The 14,522-nt window shown below is 43.7% G+C and overlaps 1 protein-coding gene across 3 annotated transcripts in view; it reads right to left on the reverse strand.

Moving 5' to 3' along the window:
• The window catches only part of ST7 (suppression of tumorigenicity 7), a 129,465-nt gene that overhangs the window by 43,429 nt on the left and 71,514 nt on the right, over positions 1-14,522 (reverse strand). For all 3 annotated transcript variants that reach the window (XM_044277003.1, XM_044277002.1, XM_044277004.1), the window contains 5 exons: positions 11,642-11,757; positions 8,254-8,329; positions 7,190-7,344; positions 4,217-4,314; positions 1,218-1,332 (listed from right to left, as the gene is read on the reverse strand). In XM_044277003.1, coding sequence (XP_044132938.1) covers positions 1,218-1,332; positions 4,217-4,314; positions 7,190-7,344; positions 8,254-8,329; positions 11,642-11,757 — 560 coding nt within the window. The remainder of the gene's footprint in view (positions 1-1,217; positions 1,333-4,216; positions 4,315-7,189; positions 7,345-8,253; positions 8,330-11,641; positions 11,758-14,522) is intronic.

Consider the following 14,522-nt stretch of genomic DNA (forward strand, 5'->3'; position numbering starts at 1 on the left):
GTTAATACCCCTCTGTACCCTTACTGCAGACTGCTAGCAATTCATTCACAACTTCTAGTAGAAATAATAAAAGGAATGACACAACAGAGACATAGGAATAGATGCTCCAGAATTGTTATTACACCAGGAATGCATGAATCTATTAAAACAGGTATGTCAGGAGTGGTGACAGGTCCTCTTCAACGTCAACTTACCAATACACATTAGAGCCTGTTCACATCTGCATTGGAGGCTCTGTTCAGATCCTCCCATCACAGAGGAGAGAAAGGTCCTGCATGCAAGACTTTCTTCTCCGCTTAATTTTTTCCCTCCAGAACAGAAACTGAACGGATGCCATTATAGTCAATGGGATTTGTTAGGCTCAGTTTGTGTCAGTGAATCCGGCACTTCCATTATTTCCATTTTTCTGCTTCTATAAACAGGGCAAAAGAATGAAAAATAATAGCCCTGATGTCAAAGAGCCCTTGGAGGAACTTTCCCAAATAATAATATAGACATGAAGGATTTAGCTCACCAAGCATGAATGGGCTTTCAATGGGGAGATTGGAGAAAGCCACTGCCAGACTCCTCTGGTGGTGACTTCTCTCTCCTGAGAACAAAAGGATAGGGCATGCTGAATGCCAAAAAGCTGGACCCTTCTTTCACCCAATGTCTGCCACTGAGTAAGTAGGGACACCCACCAAAAATAGATGGGTTAAGCCAACATTCATCTATGAATGGTCAGACTTGCAGTAACATGAATACAATAACCCGAAGAAGATATCCTTAGGGTATGTTCACATGTAACGTATACACTGCAGATTTGCTGTCGTGGATTTGCGTTTTGAAGTACAAGAAAAGTGGATGTGGATATCCACTTCAGATTGAAACGCAGATTTTGATGCATTTCCAGAGCGGAAAATATGTCTGTGATCTCACCTTTATTACTGTAGTTCATAAGTACCTAAGGAGGAATTACTTATGTTTCATTCTACATAACATTTGATCTCAATGCCACCGGTTAAAGTCTTCTGACGACAGAAAGGCTTGTATAGTGCCAATAAAACTTACTTTAAATGAAATGGCCACTAACCCTCTCCCACCCAAAATATAGATTGGCCATGACAGCCATATTTTTGTAACAATGCTCAAAAACAGGTGTTCAGGCTGCAAGGAGAGAATTAGCAAATATAAAGACATGGTGCATGAGGATGTGAATGTACGAGGCATGAACTCACCATCATACTTTGCTAAAACTGCTTGTACATCTGCATATGCCTGGAGCTCTAGCAAAGCTTCTAACAAGTTCTCATGAATATTGAACATACTCAGCAGTGGGAACTCCTTCATTAACTAGAAGAAATGAGACATAGCCAACACACCGACTTTAGTAACACTGGAGGATAACTCCACAGGGAAGAGAAGCATCCAAATCTTACAGCCAATTAGAATCATAGCCACCTGCAGAAAACCTTTAAAAAGAATATCAAAAATGACCGACAGATTCAATGATGTTAGCATCCCCTCAATGGTTCGTTTATTTAATCAACCCCAAAAACGCTGCGTTTTGTCTACATCAGTCCTTCCCAAGCATCACAATAATATGACCTATACATCGGTATATAGTAAAGGCTAGTGCTATTAACAAGTCAAAGATCAATACATAATTATGAGCATATATTAGCAGTGTGCTTACCAATCAATACTCAGACCATGATGGACAGTCTGAAGCCCCAATGTATATGCCTCAAAGTATGGATGCGGACGGGCCAAGGATCACTTCCTGCATCTTTTTATTTATTTTAGTGTGGACATCTTCCACAGCACCTTAGATACATTGTCATCACTTGCTGTCCCCAGTGGAGCTCACAATCTAAATTCCCTAGCAGTATGTTTTTGAAGTGTGGGAGGAATCCGAACAGAAACATGGGGAGAACATCCAAACTCCATGCAGATACTGTCATTGTTCTGAACCTAAGACCACCAATGAGCCACCGTGCTGCCCATAGTTAGCATCTCCAGAGTATTTCTTCACATGCTCCAACTCCATAGTAACAATATCAAAGAAACTTACATGCCCCAGCCACTTCCACTCCTGTTACTACAACTCCACCAATAGGTTACTGCCGTGTCATTTGACGCAGGTGTTGCTGAACATGGTAGGCCTAGAGGTGATTGGACATGAGCGGAGAGGTATAGAGTGGAGCAATACTTGTGTCAAATGACACGGCAGGAAGTAATCTGCGGCCGGTCCACCCACATCCATACATTGAGGCTTCAGACTGCCCATCACGATCTAAGAGTAATAATTGGTGAGCACACTGATGGCATATGTTAATTACGTACTAATCTTTGATTGGTTTATAGGACCACTCTTTGCCTATATATGAATGTATATGCAATGGTATTGGGATGCTTGAGAAAGGCTTTGATGTAGCTGAAACGTCAATTTTTTTTTACATGTTGGACTGATTTAATACAGAAACCATTGAGGGAGATGCTGACCTCGTTGAATCTTTCAAGTTTACCAAGTGCTGGATGTGGGCCATCTTGGGACGGTCTGATACATTCTTGATGATGGTGAGGAAAATTGGAATTGTTCTTAAACATACAGATTGTTACTGTTTTAATGGTCACTGAGCTTTCACAAAACTTTTGATATGTCATAGCGCCATACTGAAGGTTTTGATCGGCGAGGGTCATGAGAGTCTCACTGATCGCTACAACAAGGATAGAGAAGCTCTTGCATAGTGTACTACTATCTCTCCTCTCTGCAGGAGAGGAAGCAAAACAGCCTAAATATAAAGTCTATGGGCCCATCTTGCTTCCGGAGAGTGATGCGTGATATGGGAGTGCTTCTTGCTCCTCATTCAAGTGATTGGTGAAGGACTCTGTCAATTAAAACTGTAATATGTTGCTATCACATATCAAAAGTTTGTGAAAGATTTTAAATGTTAAACACATTATTTTAGAATTTTTGATGATTCTTTTTATTTTATTTCCCATGTCACCATCAACATTTTCATACTGGCCGCTAAAACATGAATTAAACAATAGGTAATTTTCTGATCAATTCTCTTTGAAGGGTTCTCCAGAATTTACATATTGATGACCTACCATTAAGATAGGTCCTCAATATGACATTGTTGGGGGTCGAATCCAGACACCTTCGCAGCTTACCAAGCACAGCGCTGTACATTTGTACATTGTATAGCAGCTGTGCTTGGTTTTACATCTCAGCCCCACTCACTTGAATGTGACCAATGCATGGAAAGCCACATGGCCTAGGGATAGACCTAATCGCTCACGGAGTGCCGTGGCCTCTTAATACAGCTGATTCGTGCCCTAATTGGTATGACTCCTGGGACCTCCAATCTCATATTGTTGACCTATTTTGAGGATAGGTCATCAATATGAAAATCTGGGAGAAGCCCTTTAAAATGGGCTTAGTGACAAATCAATGTATCTCATAACTGATGTGTCATAAGCTGGCTCCAACATTTACAATTTTATAGAAACTGATAGAGAGCACAGCCCAGTAACAAGCCAGTGTGAACACATTTACCCCACTCCATGTCTTCCTGTGTCTTACGTGATGTTTTCCTTTTGTTTTACCTGTTACCAGAACGTCTATAGCACCGCATGGAGCTGCATCTAATAAGCTACAAGGCACTACTGCATTCACATGTGGTACACTTATATAGAATTCTTACAACCAGTTCAGGTCTGGGGTATCTTGAGTCTTCAGGACCAGACACCATTTAGCCATTTGTAGTGTTACACTAAAATAGACTTTTTGTGTATACTATTACTTTTGATATATTACATTTCTATGCACAAGTGGTGAAGAACACTTCTGTCTTCTCTCCACGTTCCCCAGCAGTCTCTACCAGCTGGTCACTGACCATACAGCTTCTAACCTGTGCTGTATATAGATACGATTTATGTTTTTTATGACCTGGTCAGGTGTCAAGCAGTTAAGAGGCCTCATTCAAATTTAAGTTCCACTCTGATGTTAGGATCTGTCCACACTACCATTGGAGGTTTGGTCCCATGTGGCTTTGTAACTAAATTTGACATAAAGAATGGTGCTGCATATCATATGACTGATGTAACAGGATGTTAGATAGCTTCTGTGGTTTTCGAAAATTAGGGAAAATATTTTTATGTTCAAGATTTTTGCAAGACACAAGCTAAAGGAATGGTTCCATAAGAAAGGCTTGACAAACACACATACATCTCTCATCATCTTCACTGCTTCCCTTGTTCTTCCTAGCTTCCGTGCACACATTGCTAATCTTCTTTTAATGTATACCAATACATTTGTGTCTCGTCCTGAAACAACACAAGTGGAAAGCAGACATATATAGAAAGTCTATGTAACAGTGTCAGCAAGTAAGCATTTATTTTCTTTACAGCTATCTACAAGAACTGGGCACACCAGCGGAGATGTACAAGGGTGAATGTAGTGACTATGACCCTGGGTAGTTAGGAAACACTTACCACTTGTGTTCATGTGTGTCACCCGCATGGTCAACAAAAAGTTATACCCCTTAGTGATCAGCCTGTTTTGGACCTTAGTGGTCAAGCATTTTTCATCATCACATTCCAAGAGCTATAAAATTTTATTTTATTGTTGATGTAGCCGTATGAGGGTTGTTTTAGTTGAAGGACAACTTATAGTTTGTTGTTCCATGCTCCTAGAGACTCCGTTCTCCCACCTTTGTCGCCTCCCTCCAAGTCCTGATTGACAGGGCCAGGCAGTGCTCGCATCTGTCTGCCAGCGCAGTGAGGAAGCTGCGAGCTTCTTTCCCTCACCACGCCTGCGCCGTATGCTGAACGGTGCGAGCTAAGGGCTGGCAGACGGATGCGAGTGCTGCCTGGCCCTGTCAATCAGGACTTGGAGGGAGGCGACAAAGGTGGAAGACCGGAGTCTCTAGGAGCAGGAACAATGCCACCCTGCTACTAGAGGCTAATTAGCATATTATACAAGTTTAATTTCTGGCATAACGGGGGCATAGATAAAAGTAGGAATAGGCTAGTTAGGTTTAGCTGACGTTTGCACATCGCTAATGTCAGCTAGCTTAATAGGGATAAATCTGGTGACAGAATACCTTTAAAGATTACATTTTATTAACTTTTTTTTGGGGGGGGATGCCCAAAAAATATAGAAATGCCGACATCGAGCTTTTATGTTATAAATTTTGCTGCATTTTCTTTTTGATATACCGTATTTTTCGCTTAATGAGACAAAAAAAAAAAAAGAGAGAGGGGGGGGGAATGGCAGTGCAACTTGTAAAGCGAATATTAGTGAGCGCTTCCATTATGCGAGGGGACTTTAATAGGCGCTCTTTTGATTGCTTCTATAATAAAGTGTACTGCTTATGCAGTGCAAAGTATTCTATTTTGAGTGCTATACTAACAGACACCATTAGGGTGCGCCAGAGATGCACAGTCTGATGGCCATACACTGCAGGCAGGCCTGGTATCTGCATTAGGCTGCCATGTGAAGATGTTGGCAACCCGCAATCTCATTCCTGAAGTGCCAATGGTAAAAGGTCTAAAAGTTATAATACTAGGCAGCTGTGAAAAGTTATGGTCAAGTCTATGGCCCATTAGTGACCACCGTAAAAAGGCGTATTGGTGGTCACTAACAGGTTAACACTCTGGCTGGCTGCAATCACCACTAGAGGCGAGCATAGGATCTTACAGCATACATTCACTCTAGTGTTGACTGCAGGTGGCCAGAGTGCAACAGAGGTTGTAATGAACTAAAACAGTGCTAATCCTCCCCATGAGTGATGTCTGATATTGAAGTGAATGGGGCTGAGCTGCAATACTACTAATAGCCTGTAGAAAAAAGCCTGTTTGGAAAAAAAGAAACCTTGATTTTCTTACCACGTGCAACACCTTTAAAACTGTAAAGGAGTTATACAGGATTGGATAAACATGTCTGCCTCCTTGCAGCTCAGCCCTATATCAATGGTGACTAAAGAAACTCTTTAGTTTCTGGCTCTTACGGTGCTGAGCTTCATACTGAGCACCTATCCAAATTGGAGGAACAATGTCAGTGCGTCTTATAGGGTGAATACTAATGAGCGCTTCCATTATGGAAGCGCTCATTAGTACCGGAGGATCGGTAAGTGGTGAATGCAGCACTCCCCGGTCTTCTGCCGTCAGCTGTGCTGTGACCTCACACTGTGCGCGTCAAACCACAGCACAGAAGGCAGCAGGAAGAAGAAGAGAGCTGTATCCTAGATGTGGCGGCGTCCGAAGCAGGACAGGTAACTTGATTTTTTTTTATTTTTTTATTTGCTTTGTGACTTGGGGGCCTCATCTGAGGTCTGAATGGGGTTATTCACATTGGGGTCTGATCCGAGGTCTTACTAACATTGGGGGTCTGATTGGGGCTGTGAGCTGAGGTCTGATTAACATGAGGTCTAATGAAAAACTTTTTTTTCTTATTCTCCTCTTCGGGTCTTAAGGGCAAGTGCGTCTTATAGAACGAAAAATATGGTATTTTGCTAATCCTAGACAACCCATTTAAACCTATGTCAATGCAGGAAGCTAAGGCTACTTTTACACTAGCGGCAGGACGGATCCAAACAGGCTGTTCACCCTGTCGGATCCGTCCTGCCACTATTTCGCCGTGCCGCTGCTCCGTCCCTATTGACTATAATGGGGACGGGGGCGGAGCTCTGGCGCAGCACGGCAGTTCGCGGTGAGAGGCCGCTGGACTAAAAAGTCGGACATGCAGTGCTTTTAGTCCGGCTGCCTTTCGCCGTGCACTACCGTGCTGCACCGGAGCTCCGCCCCTGTCCCCATTATAGTCATTGGGGACGGAGCGGCGGTACGGCGAATTAGCGGCAAGACGGATCCGTGAATAGCCTGTTGGATCCGTCCTGCCGCTAGTGTGAAAGTAGCCCAAGTCTACTGTAAACTCCATTTTTCTTTGCCTGTATGTGGGATACCTGATCAGGCAGGGTGGGGGTCATTCAGAAGTGGTACCCACAGCTGGGGATATGCCGTACATGTCTGAGATAGGAATAGCCAAATGTATGCCAAAATGATAGGGAACAGAAGCACATGGCATTGACCAAATTAAAAAGATATATATTGGAATTGGAAATTGGACCCTGCTGATGTTTATTAAAACCAATGGTGACTAAAGAAACTGCACATTTGTGTCTACAGAATAGGTGGCTCTTACGGTGCTGAGCTTCATACTGAGCACCATGGTGCTGTAATTGCTGGCTTCTTCTATAGCAGCCTTCCCCAGCCTTCAGTGCTTGCTTAAACAACTTCTCTGCCTCTACAATTGTCGTTGCTTCTTCCTCAGCCAGTAAAATGAAGGCAGTGGCACATCTGTGCTCAATAAAAAACAAACAAAAAAAAAACAATAGGTTATGTACATAAAAGGTAGCCCCACGTGTGCAGGTAAGACAATTAGATTTTCAATGCATGCGTGGTTACAGTGCTCCTCAAGCTGTAGGACCACTACAATATATGGGTACAATATTGGAAGGATGACGTTAAGACTAAGCTACCATCTTGGGTTATGTCGTCGGGCAGTGACTTTAGTTTCTTAATGCACTAAGCAAATTTTACATTGCATTGAAGAAAGTTCTGAAAATGCAGCTCAAGTTATCTGGCCAGACCAGTGAAATTTGAGGGGGATGAGAGTTTTACATTTTTTTCTAAAGATTTAGTATATTTATTTAACACAAATGTTTAAGAGACTTTCTGACCTCAGGAGAGGTCACTAATATCTGATCAGTAGGGGTCTGACACCCAGGACCCTGGCTGATCAGCTTTTTGAGGAAACCATGGCTCTCACTTGAACCGTGGCGAGCACAGCGGCCTCCTCGCAGCTTACCAAACATAGTGCCATACATTGTATAGCGGCTGTGCTTGGTATCACAGCCCAGCCCCATTCACTAGAATGGGACTGTGGTGGACCTAGGCTACGTGACTGATTAATGTGACGTCACTGGCCTAGACTAAGCTGTATTATTGCAGCAGCAGTCACGTGAGCGCCTTGGCCTTCTCAAACAGCTGATCGCCGGGGGTCCCAGGTGTCCGACCCCCACCAATTACATTCTAATAACCTATCCAGAGAATAGGTCATCAGTTTAAAAAATAAATTAGAAAACCACTTTAACATATCCTTGCAGTAGACTAAAGAGGTTACCATAGGTCTCAGCAGCATATATTAATTGTGACATATTGTAAGTAGATGTAGTGCGCACTCAGGTATGATAAAGGCATACTCACTCATTTAATTCCAGCGCTTCATGTGCTGCAGAAATTCTGGCTTGTGGGTTTCTTTCCCGCCATGCTTTTTGCATTACTGTTTAACAAAAAAGGAAATTCAATCCACCATAATGGATTCTAAAGACATACCCTCCGATGACAAACGTACCCTCAACACTGCTAGAGCAGAATATCACATACGGTTACTAATAACTACACTGAACAAAAATATAAACGCAACACTTTCGGTTTTGCTCCCATTTGGCATGAGCTGAACTCAAAGATCTGAAACATTTTTTACATACACAAAAGACCCATTACTCTCAAATATTGTTCACAAATCTGTCTAAATCTGTGTTAGCGAGCACTTCTCCTTTGCTGAGATAATCCATCCCACCTCACAGGTGTGGCATATCATAGGTACTGATTAGACAGCATGAATATTGCACAGGTGTGCCTTAGACTGCCCACAATAAAAGGCCACTCTGAAATGTGCAGTTTGAGCACACAGCACAATGCCACAGATGTCGCAACGTTTGAGGGAGCTTGCAATTGGCAAGCCGACTGCAGGAATGTCTACCAGAGCTGTTGACCGTGCAATGAATGTATTTCTCTACCATAAGCCGTCTCCAAAGGCGTTTCAGAGAATTTGGCAGTACATTCAACCGGCCTAACAACTGCAGACCACGTGTAACCACACCAGCCCAGGACCTCCACATCCAGCACGTTCACCTCCATGATCGTCTGAGACCATCCACTCGGACAGCTGAAGCAACAATCGGTTTGCATAACCAAATAATTCCTGCACAAACTGTCAGAAACCGTCTCAAAGAAGCACGGTCGTCCTCATCGGGGTCTGGACCTGACTGCAGTTCGTCGTAACCGACTCGAGTGGGCAAATGCTCACATTTGATGGCGTCTGGCACGTTGGAGAGGCGTTTTGTTCACGGATAAGTCCCGGTTTTCACTGTTCAGGGCAGGTGGCAGACAGCGTGTGTGGCGTTGTGTGGGTGAGCGGTTTGCTGACGTCAACGTTGTGGATTGAGTGACCCATGGTGGTGGTGGGGTTATGGTATGGGCAGGCGTATGTTATGGACAACGAACACAGGTGCATTTTATTCATGGCTTTTGAATGCACAGAGATACCGTGACGAGATCCTGAGGCCCATTGTTGTGCCATTCATCCACGACCATCACCTCATGTTGCAGCATGATAATGCACGGCCCCATATTGCAAGGATCTGTACACAATTCCTAGAAGCTGAAAACATCCCAGTTCTTGCATGGCCAGCATACTCACCAGACATGTCACCTATTGAGCAGATTTGGGATGCTCTGGATCGGTTTCAGAGTGGTCTCTGTTATTGTGGGCAGTCTAAGGCACACCTGTGCAATATTCATGCTGTCTAATCAGCACCTTGATATGCCACACCTGTGAGGTGGGATGGATTATCTCAGCAAAGGAGAAGTGCTCGCTAACACAGATTCAGACAGATTTGTGAACAATATTTGAGAGTAATGAGTCTTTTGTGTATGTAGAAAATGTTTCAGATCTTTGAGTTCAGCTCATGCAAAATGGGAGCAAAACCGAAAGTGTTGCGTTTATATTTTTGTTCAGTGTAAAAGACGATCATTTTATTATTTTCTGGTTGTTTGCAGGTGAATTCACATTGGTCTCTGGACTACTGTACACGAAAGTGTTATAACATTAACATGACACTCTGTGGCAGGGTTAGACAAAATGGAGATGGTGCAGGGAGTAAGGGTCACGTTTCTAGTCAACATGGCAACTTGGTTTTTGTCCTCTGCATGCATTTGGTTCTTTTCACCCAGATTGTTGCTGCTGGGCAGAAAGAGCGCACAGTGGCTGTCACAGAACGCTCTATTAGTAGAACTTGATGCAGGAAGCAACAGGCTACTACTGTATATGTCTTTCTGCCAGCACAGGAAGCATGTGGTAGGCAAAGACATGTGGGGAAAAGTGATTGCTCTGGCAAATGGGGAGGTGGGATGGTGTCACTTTTCACAACTGAAGAGGTGGGTGGAGGATCAGCAGCAATTACTGGAAGGGGTTTCGGCTTTGGGGAAGAGACCTCCCTGTGACTACTGAGAGGAACTATGCTTCTAGGGGAGTACTGCTTTGACTGCCTGCTGAAGAAGGGCTTGGGCCTTCTGTAATCAGCGGTGGAAGAGGGCAGGCCTTCTGTGACTACTGGGATATCAAGGTGGTGCTTGTGAAGAAGAATGGGGGGCAATTTTTACTAGTTTATGTAATTGCTGGGGAACTCTATGAACACTACTTGTGGAATCAAACCTGACATGACATGAAAGGCCAGGCTTGAGCATGCCAATTTCCAGTGCATGCATCACATGCAGACCAGGCTTGCACCCCCCCCTCTGACTATGGCCCCATGCACACGGCCGTGTTTCACAGCCGTGTGCGGGCCGTGGAACCGCGGCCTGGATCCCTCCTGAGAGCAGGAGCGCACAGCGTCACTGGTTGCTATGACGCCGTGCGCTCCCTGCTGCCGCCGCTATGCAGTAATACACTGGTATGATCTATACCAGTGTATTACTGTACTGTGCCGGCAGCAGGGAGCGCACGGCGTCATAGCAACCAGTGACGCCGTGCGCTCCTGCTCTCAGGAGGGATCCAGGCCGCGGTTCCACGGCCCGCACACGGCTGTGAAACACGGCCGTGTGCATGGGGCCTATACAGTATGACATGTAAGGATTGCACACTCCTGGTTGGAGAGCAGTTGCAGGTTATGACATGTAAGGGCGAGCTTGCACATGCCCTGCTGTAGTGCATGACATGTAAGGCCAGGCTACTAAAGTGTTTCCTTAGCAACTCTCTAACTAAGCAATGGCTAGTGAATGCTGAAGACGGAAAAGTAAGAAGCAGAAGCAGACTTCTCAGCCTGCCTCTTCTGTCCCTGCCCAAACGCTTCCTCATTCTACGTCTAATGTATTTAACTAAAGAACTAATTTTACAAGCTTTAATGCATATTTTAACAGCTACTAGCAGCGCTCCAATGTATCTTCTGGTTAGAGCTAAGATATGGAGAGAAGCATAGCTGCAGCGATTAGCACTGATAGTAAGTGTACTATGTTCCTGTATGCTTGCTGCAGTCCTGCTCTTCTCCTTATATGTAGAGGAGAGTAATGGATTAGACGTGTAGGGAGGCAGGGCTCGTGGAATGAGGCTGAAGCCTGCATCTTACATGTACCCACCTTCAACCTTCAGTACACCACATAAGAAGGAATCTTAGAAACATTCAGTTTGCTAAGGGGACACTTTACAGACTGTTTTCTAATAAAAATTCACATAATTTCCTAATAAAATAAAAACCCTTTAAAATCACTGTCCCCGTTTTTAAATAGTGGCAAAATTCAGTGTGGTTCTTACTTGCATCTGCTGGCCGCATGTGATCGGTGTCACATGTAAAGAAAGTCTGATGATCCTGGGCTGAAAGATTCATATCATAATATGTTAACGGTTCCCGTCCTGTCACCCATGTATATCTGCAACACAACGACAATTAGAACTATGCATTCAAGTGTTGATTATACATTTCTCCATGTTAGTGCTCTTCTAACAGAGAAAAAAGGAGCAGGCATTTTGAAATCAAACTGCGTCCCCAGCACATCTGTTTGCTGGATAACAGGCATTTATCAAAGGTATATGGTCAGCTGGAGTGTGGCATAAGGACCTAGCTCTACTTGCACATCACAAATGCATTATATTATGCACCAAAATGAAAAAAGATGATTTATTGTAAATTTTTGTAGGAAAGTAGGTTCATTCTCTGTCCAGCGGGTGGTCCTACTCAATGACTGACAGTTATTCTCAGTAACTATACACTGAGTGAGTCCACCAACACTTGACGATAAGGTATTGAAAGAGTAAAGAAGCATATATAAATAAAAATACAAGTTATAGTGAATATTGTCACAATGCATCAATCTGCTCAGCTCATCCTACACTATAATATGCTGCCTACATGTGCACCTTGACAGGTTCCCTTTAGTATGTGAATGGAAAATGCTACTATCTCTACAAGGAGATCCTAAAACTAACTTAAATGAATGATTTCTTTACGCTGGGTTCAGACCTGAGCGTACGCTCTGTATGCGCGATTGTACGGGCGTTTGCAATCGCGCATACAGAGACAAGCGAACGCCCATTGTCACGCGTTCCCGCTGAAGTCTATGTACGGGAACGCGCGAAGACGCCCCAAAGAAGCTCCTGTACTTCTTGGGGCATCCGGCGTTTTACAGCGCGATCGTACGCGTTGTAAAACGCTCAGGTGAGAATCATTCCCATAGGGAATCATTGGTTCTTGCCTGTTGAGCATTTTACAGCGCGTAGGAACGCACTGTAAAACGCTCAGGTCTGAACCCAGCCTTAGGGAAAGCATTGAACACACAAGCTGTTTTAATGGGACCTAAATACTGCATGCTGGGAGCTCCCCAGTGGGGCAGAGTTTTGGTTCCCGCATAATACAGGTGAAACTCGAAAAATTTGAATATTGTGCAAGAGTCCATTTATTTCAGTAATGTAACGTAAAAAGAATTGCATTAATGCAACTTAAAATTAGAGAATTGTAAAAGGGTTAATATTCTAAACTCAAAGTGTCACACTCTAGTCAGCTAATTAATCCGTACCCCCTGAGTACCTGAGATTGTGACTTTGGGGTTTCATAAGGCTACTTTCACACTAGCGTTCGATCGGATCCGCTCATATTAATGCAGACGGTGGCTCCGTTCAGAACGGATCCGTCTGCATTATAACTTAGAAAAATTTTCTAAGTGTGAAAGTAGCCTGAGCGGATCCGTTCAGACTTTACATTGAAAGTCAATGGGGGACGGATCCGCTTGAAGATTGAGCCATATGGTGTCATCTTCAAGCGGATCCGTCCCCATTGACTTCCATTATAAGTCGGAACGGATCCGCTCGCCTCCGCACGGCCAGGCGGACACCCGAACGCTGCTTGCAGCGTTCAGGTGTCTGCTCACTGAGCGGAGCGGAGGCTGAGCGCTGGCAGGCGGATGCATTCTCAGTGGATCTGCCTCCACTGAGAATGCATTAGGGCCAGACGGCTGCGTTCAGGGCCGCTCGTGAGCCCCTTCAAACGGAGCTCACGAGCGGACACCTGAACGCAGGTGTGAAAGGAGCCTAAGCTGTAAGCAATAATCATCCAAATTATAACAAATAAAGGCTTGGAATATCTTGCTTTGCATGTAATGAGTCTATCTCATATATTAGCTTCACCTTTTATGTTGCATTACTGAAATAAATGAACTTTACATGATATTCTAATTCTTCAACTTTTCACCTGTACGTTGGAAATCGCACTGTGCAAAGTGAAAGAAAACTGCATTTCTTCGTTTAAATATGGATCAAACAGGATAATTATAATTTGCAATATTTAGTATAAGGTCCTTTGGCTTTGAAATGTCTGTTTATAAAAAGAATGGCTAAATATAATTATAAGGGGTCTTTTTATCTTTATATGCTGTACTTGTACTTGCTAGATTAAACAGACAGACATACAGTCAAATATTGGGACATCTACACAATTCTAACATTTTTGGCTCTATACACCACCACAATGGATTTGAAATTAAACAAACAAGATGTGCTTTAACTGCAGAACGTCAGCTTTAATTTGAGGGTATTTACATCCAAATCAGGTGAACGGTGTAGGAATTACAGCAGTTTGCATATGTGCCTCCTTACTTGTTAAGGAACCAAAAGTAATTGGACAGAATAATAATCATAAATCAAATTTTCACTTTTTAATACTTGGTTGCAAATAAATCCTTTGCAGTCAATTACAGCCTGAAGTCTGGAACGCATAGACATCACCTGATGCTGGGTTTCATCCCTGGTGATGCTCTGCCAGGCCTCTACTGCAACTGTCTTCAGTTCCTGCTTGTTCGTGGGGCATTTTCCCTTCAGTTTTGTCTTCAGCAAGTGAAATGCATGCTTAATCGGCTTCAGGTCCGGTGATTGACTTGGACATTGCATATCATTCCACTTATTCCCCTTAAAAAACTCTTTGGTTGCTTTTGCAGTATGCTTTGGGTCATTGTCCATCTGCGCTGTGAAGCGCCATCCAATGAGTTCTGAAGCATTTGGCTGAATATGAGCAGATAATATTGCCCGAAACACTTCAGAATTCATCCTGCTGCTTTTGTCAGCAGTCACAGAGAACCAGTTCCATTGGCAGCCATACATGCCCATGCCATGACACTACCACCACCATGCTTCACTGATGAGGTGG

This window comes from Bufo gargarizans, chromosome 2 (genome assembly GCF_014858855.1).
Source record: "Bufo gargarizans isolate SCDJY-AF-19 chromosome 2, ASM1485885v1, whole genome shotgun sequence".
Classification (NCBI taxonomy): domain Eukaryota; kingdom Metazoa; phylum Chordata; class Amphibia; order Anura; family Bufonidae; genus Bufo; species Bufo gargarizans.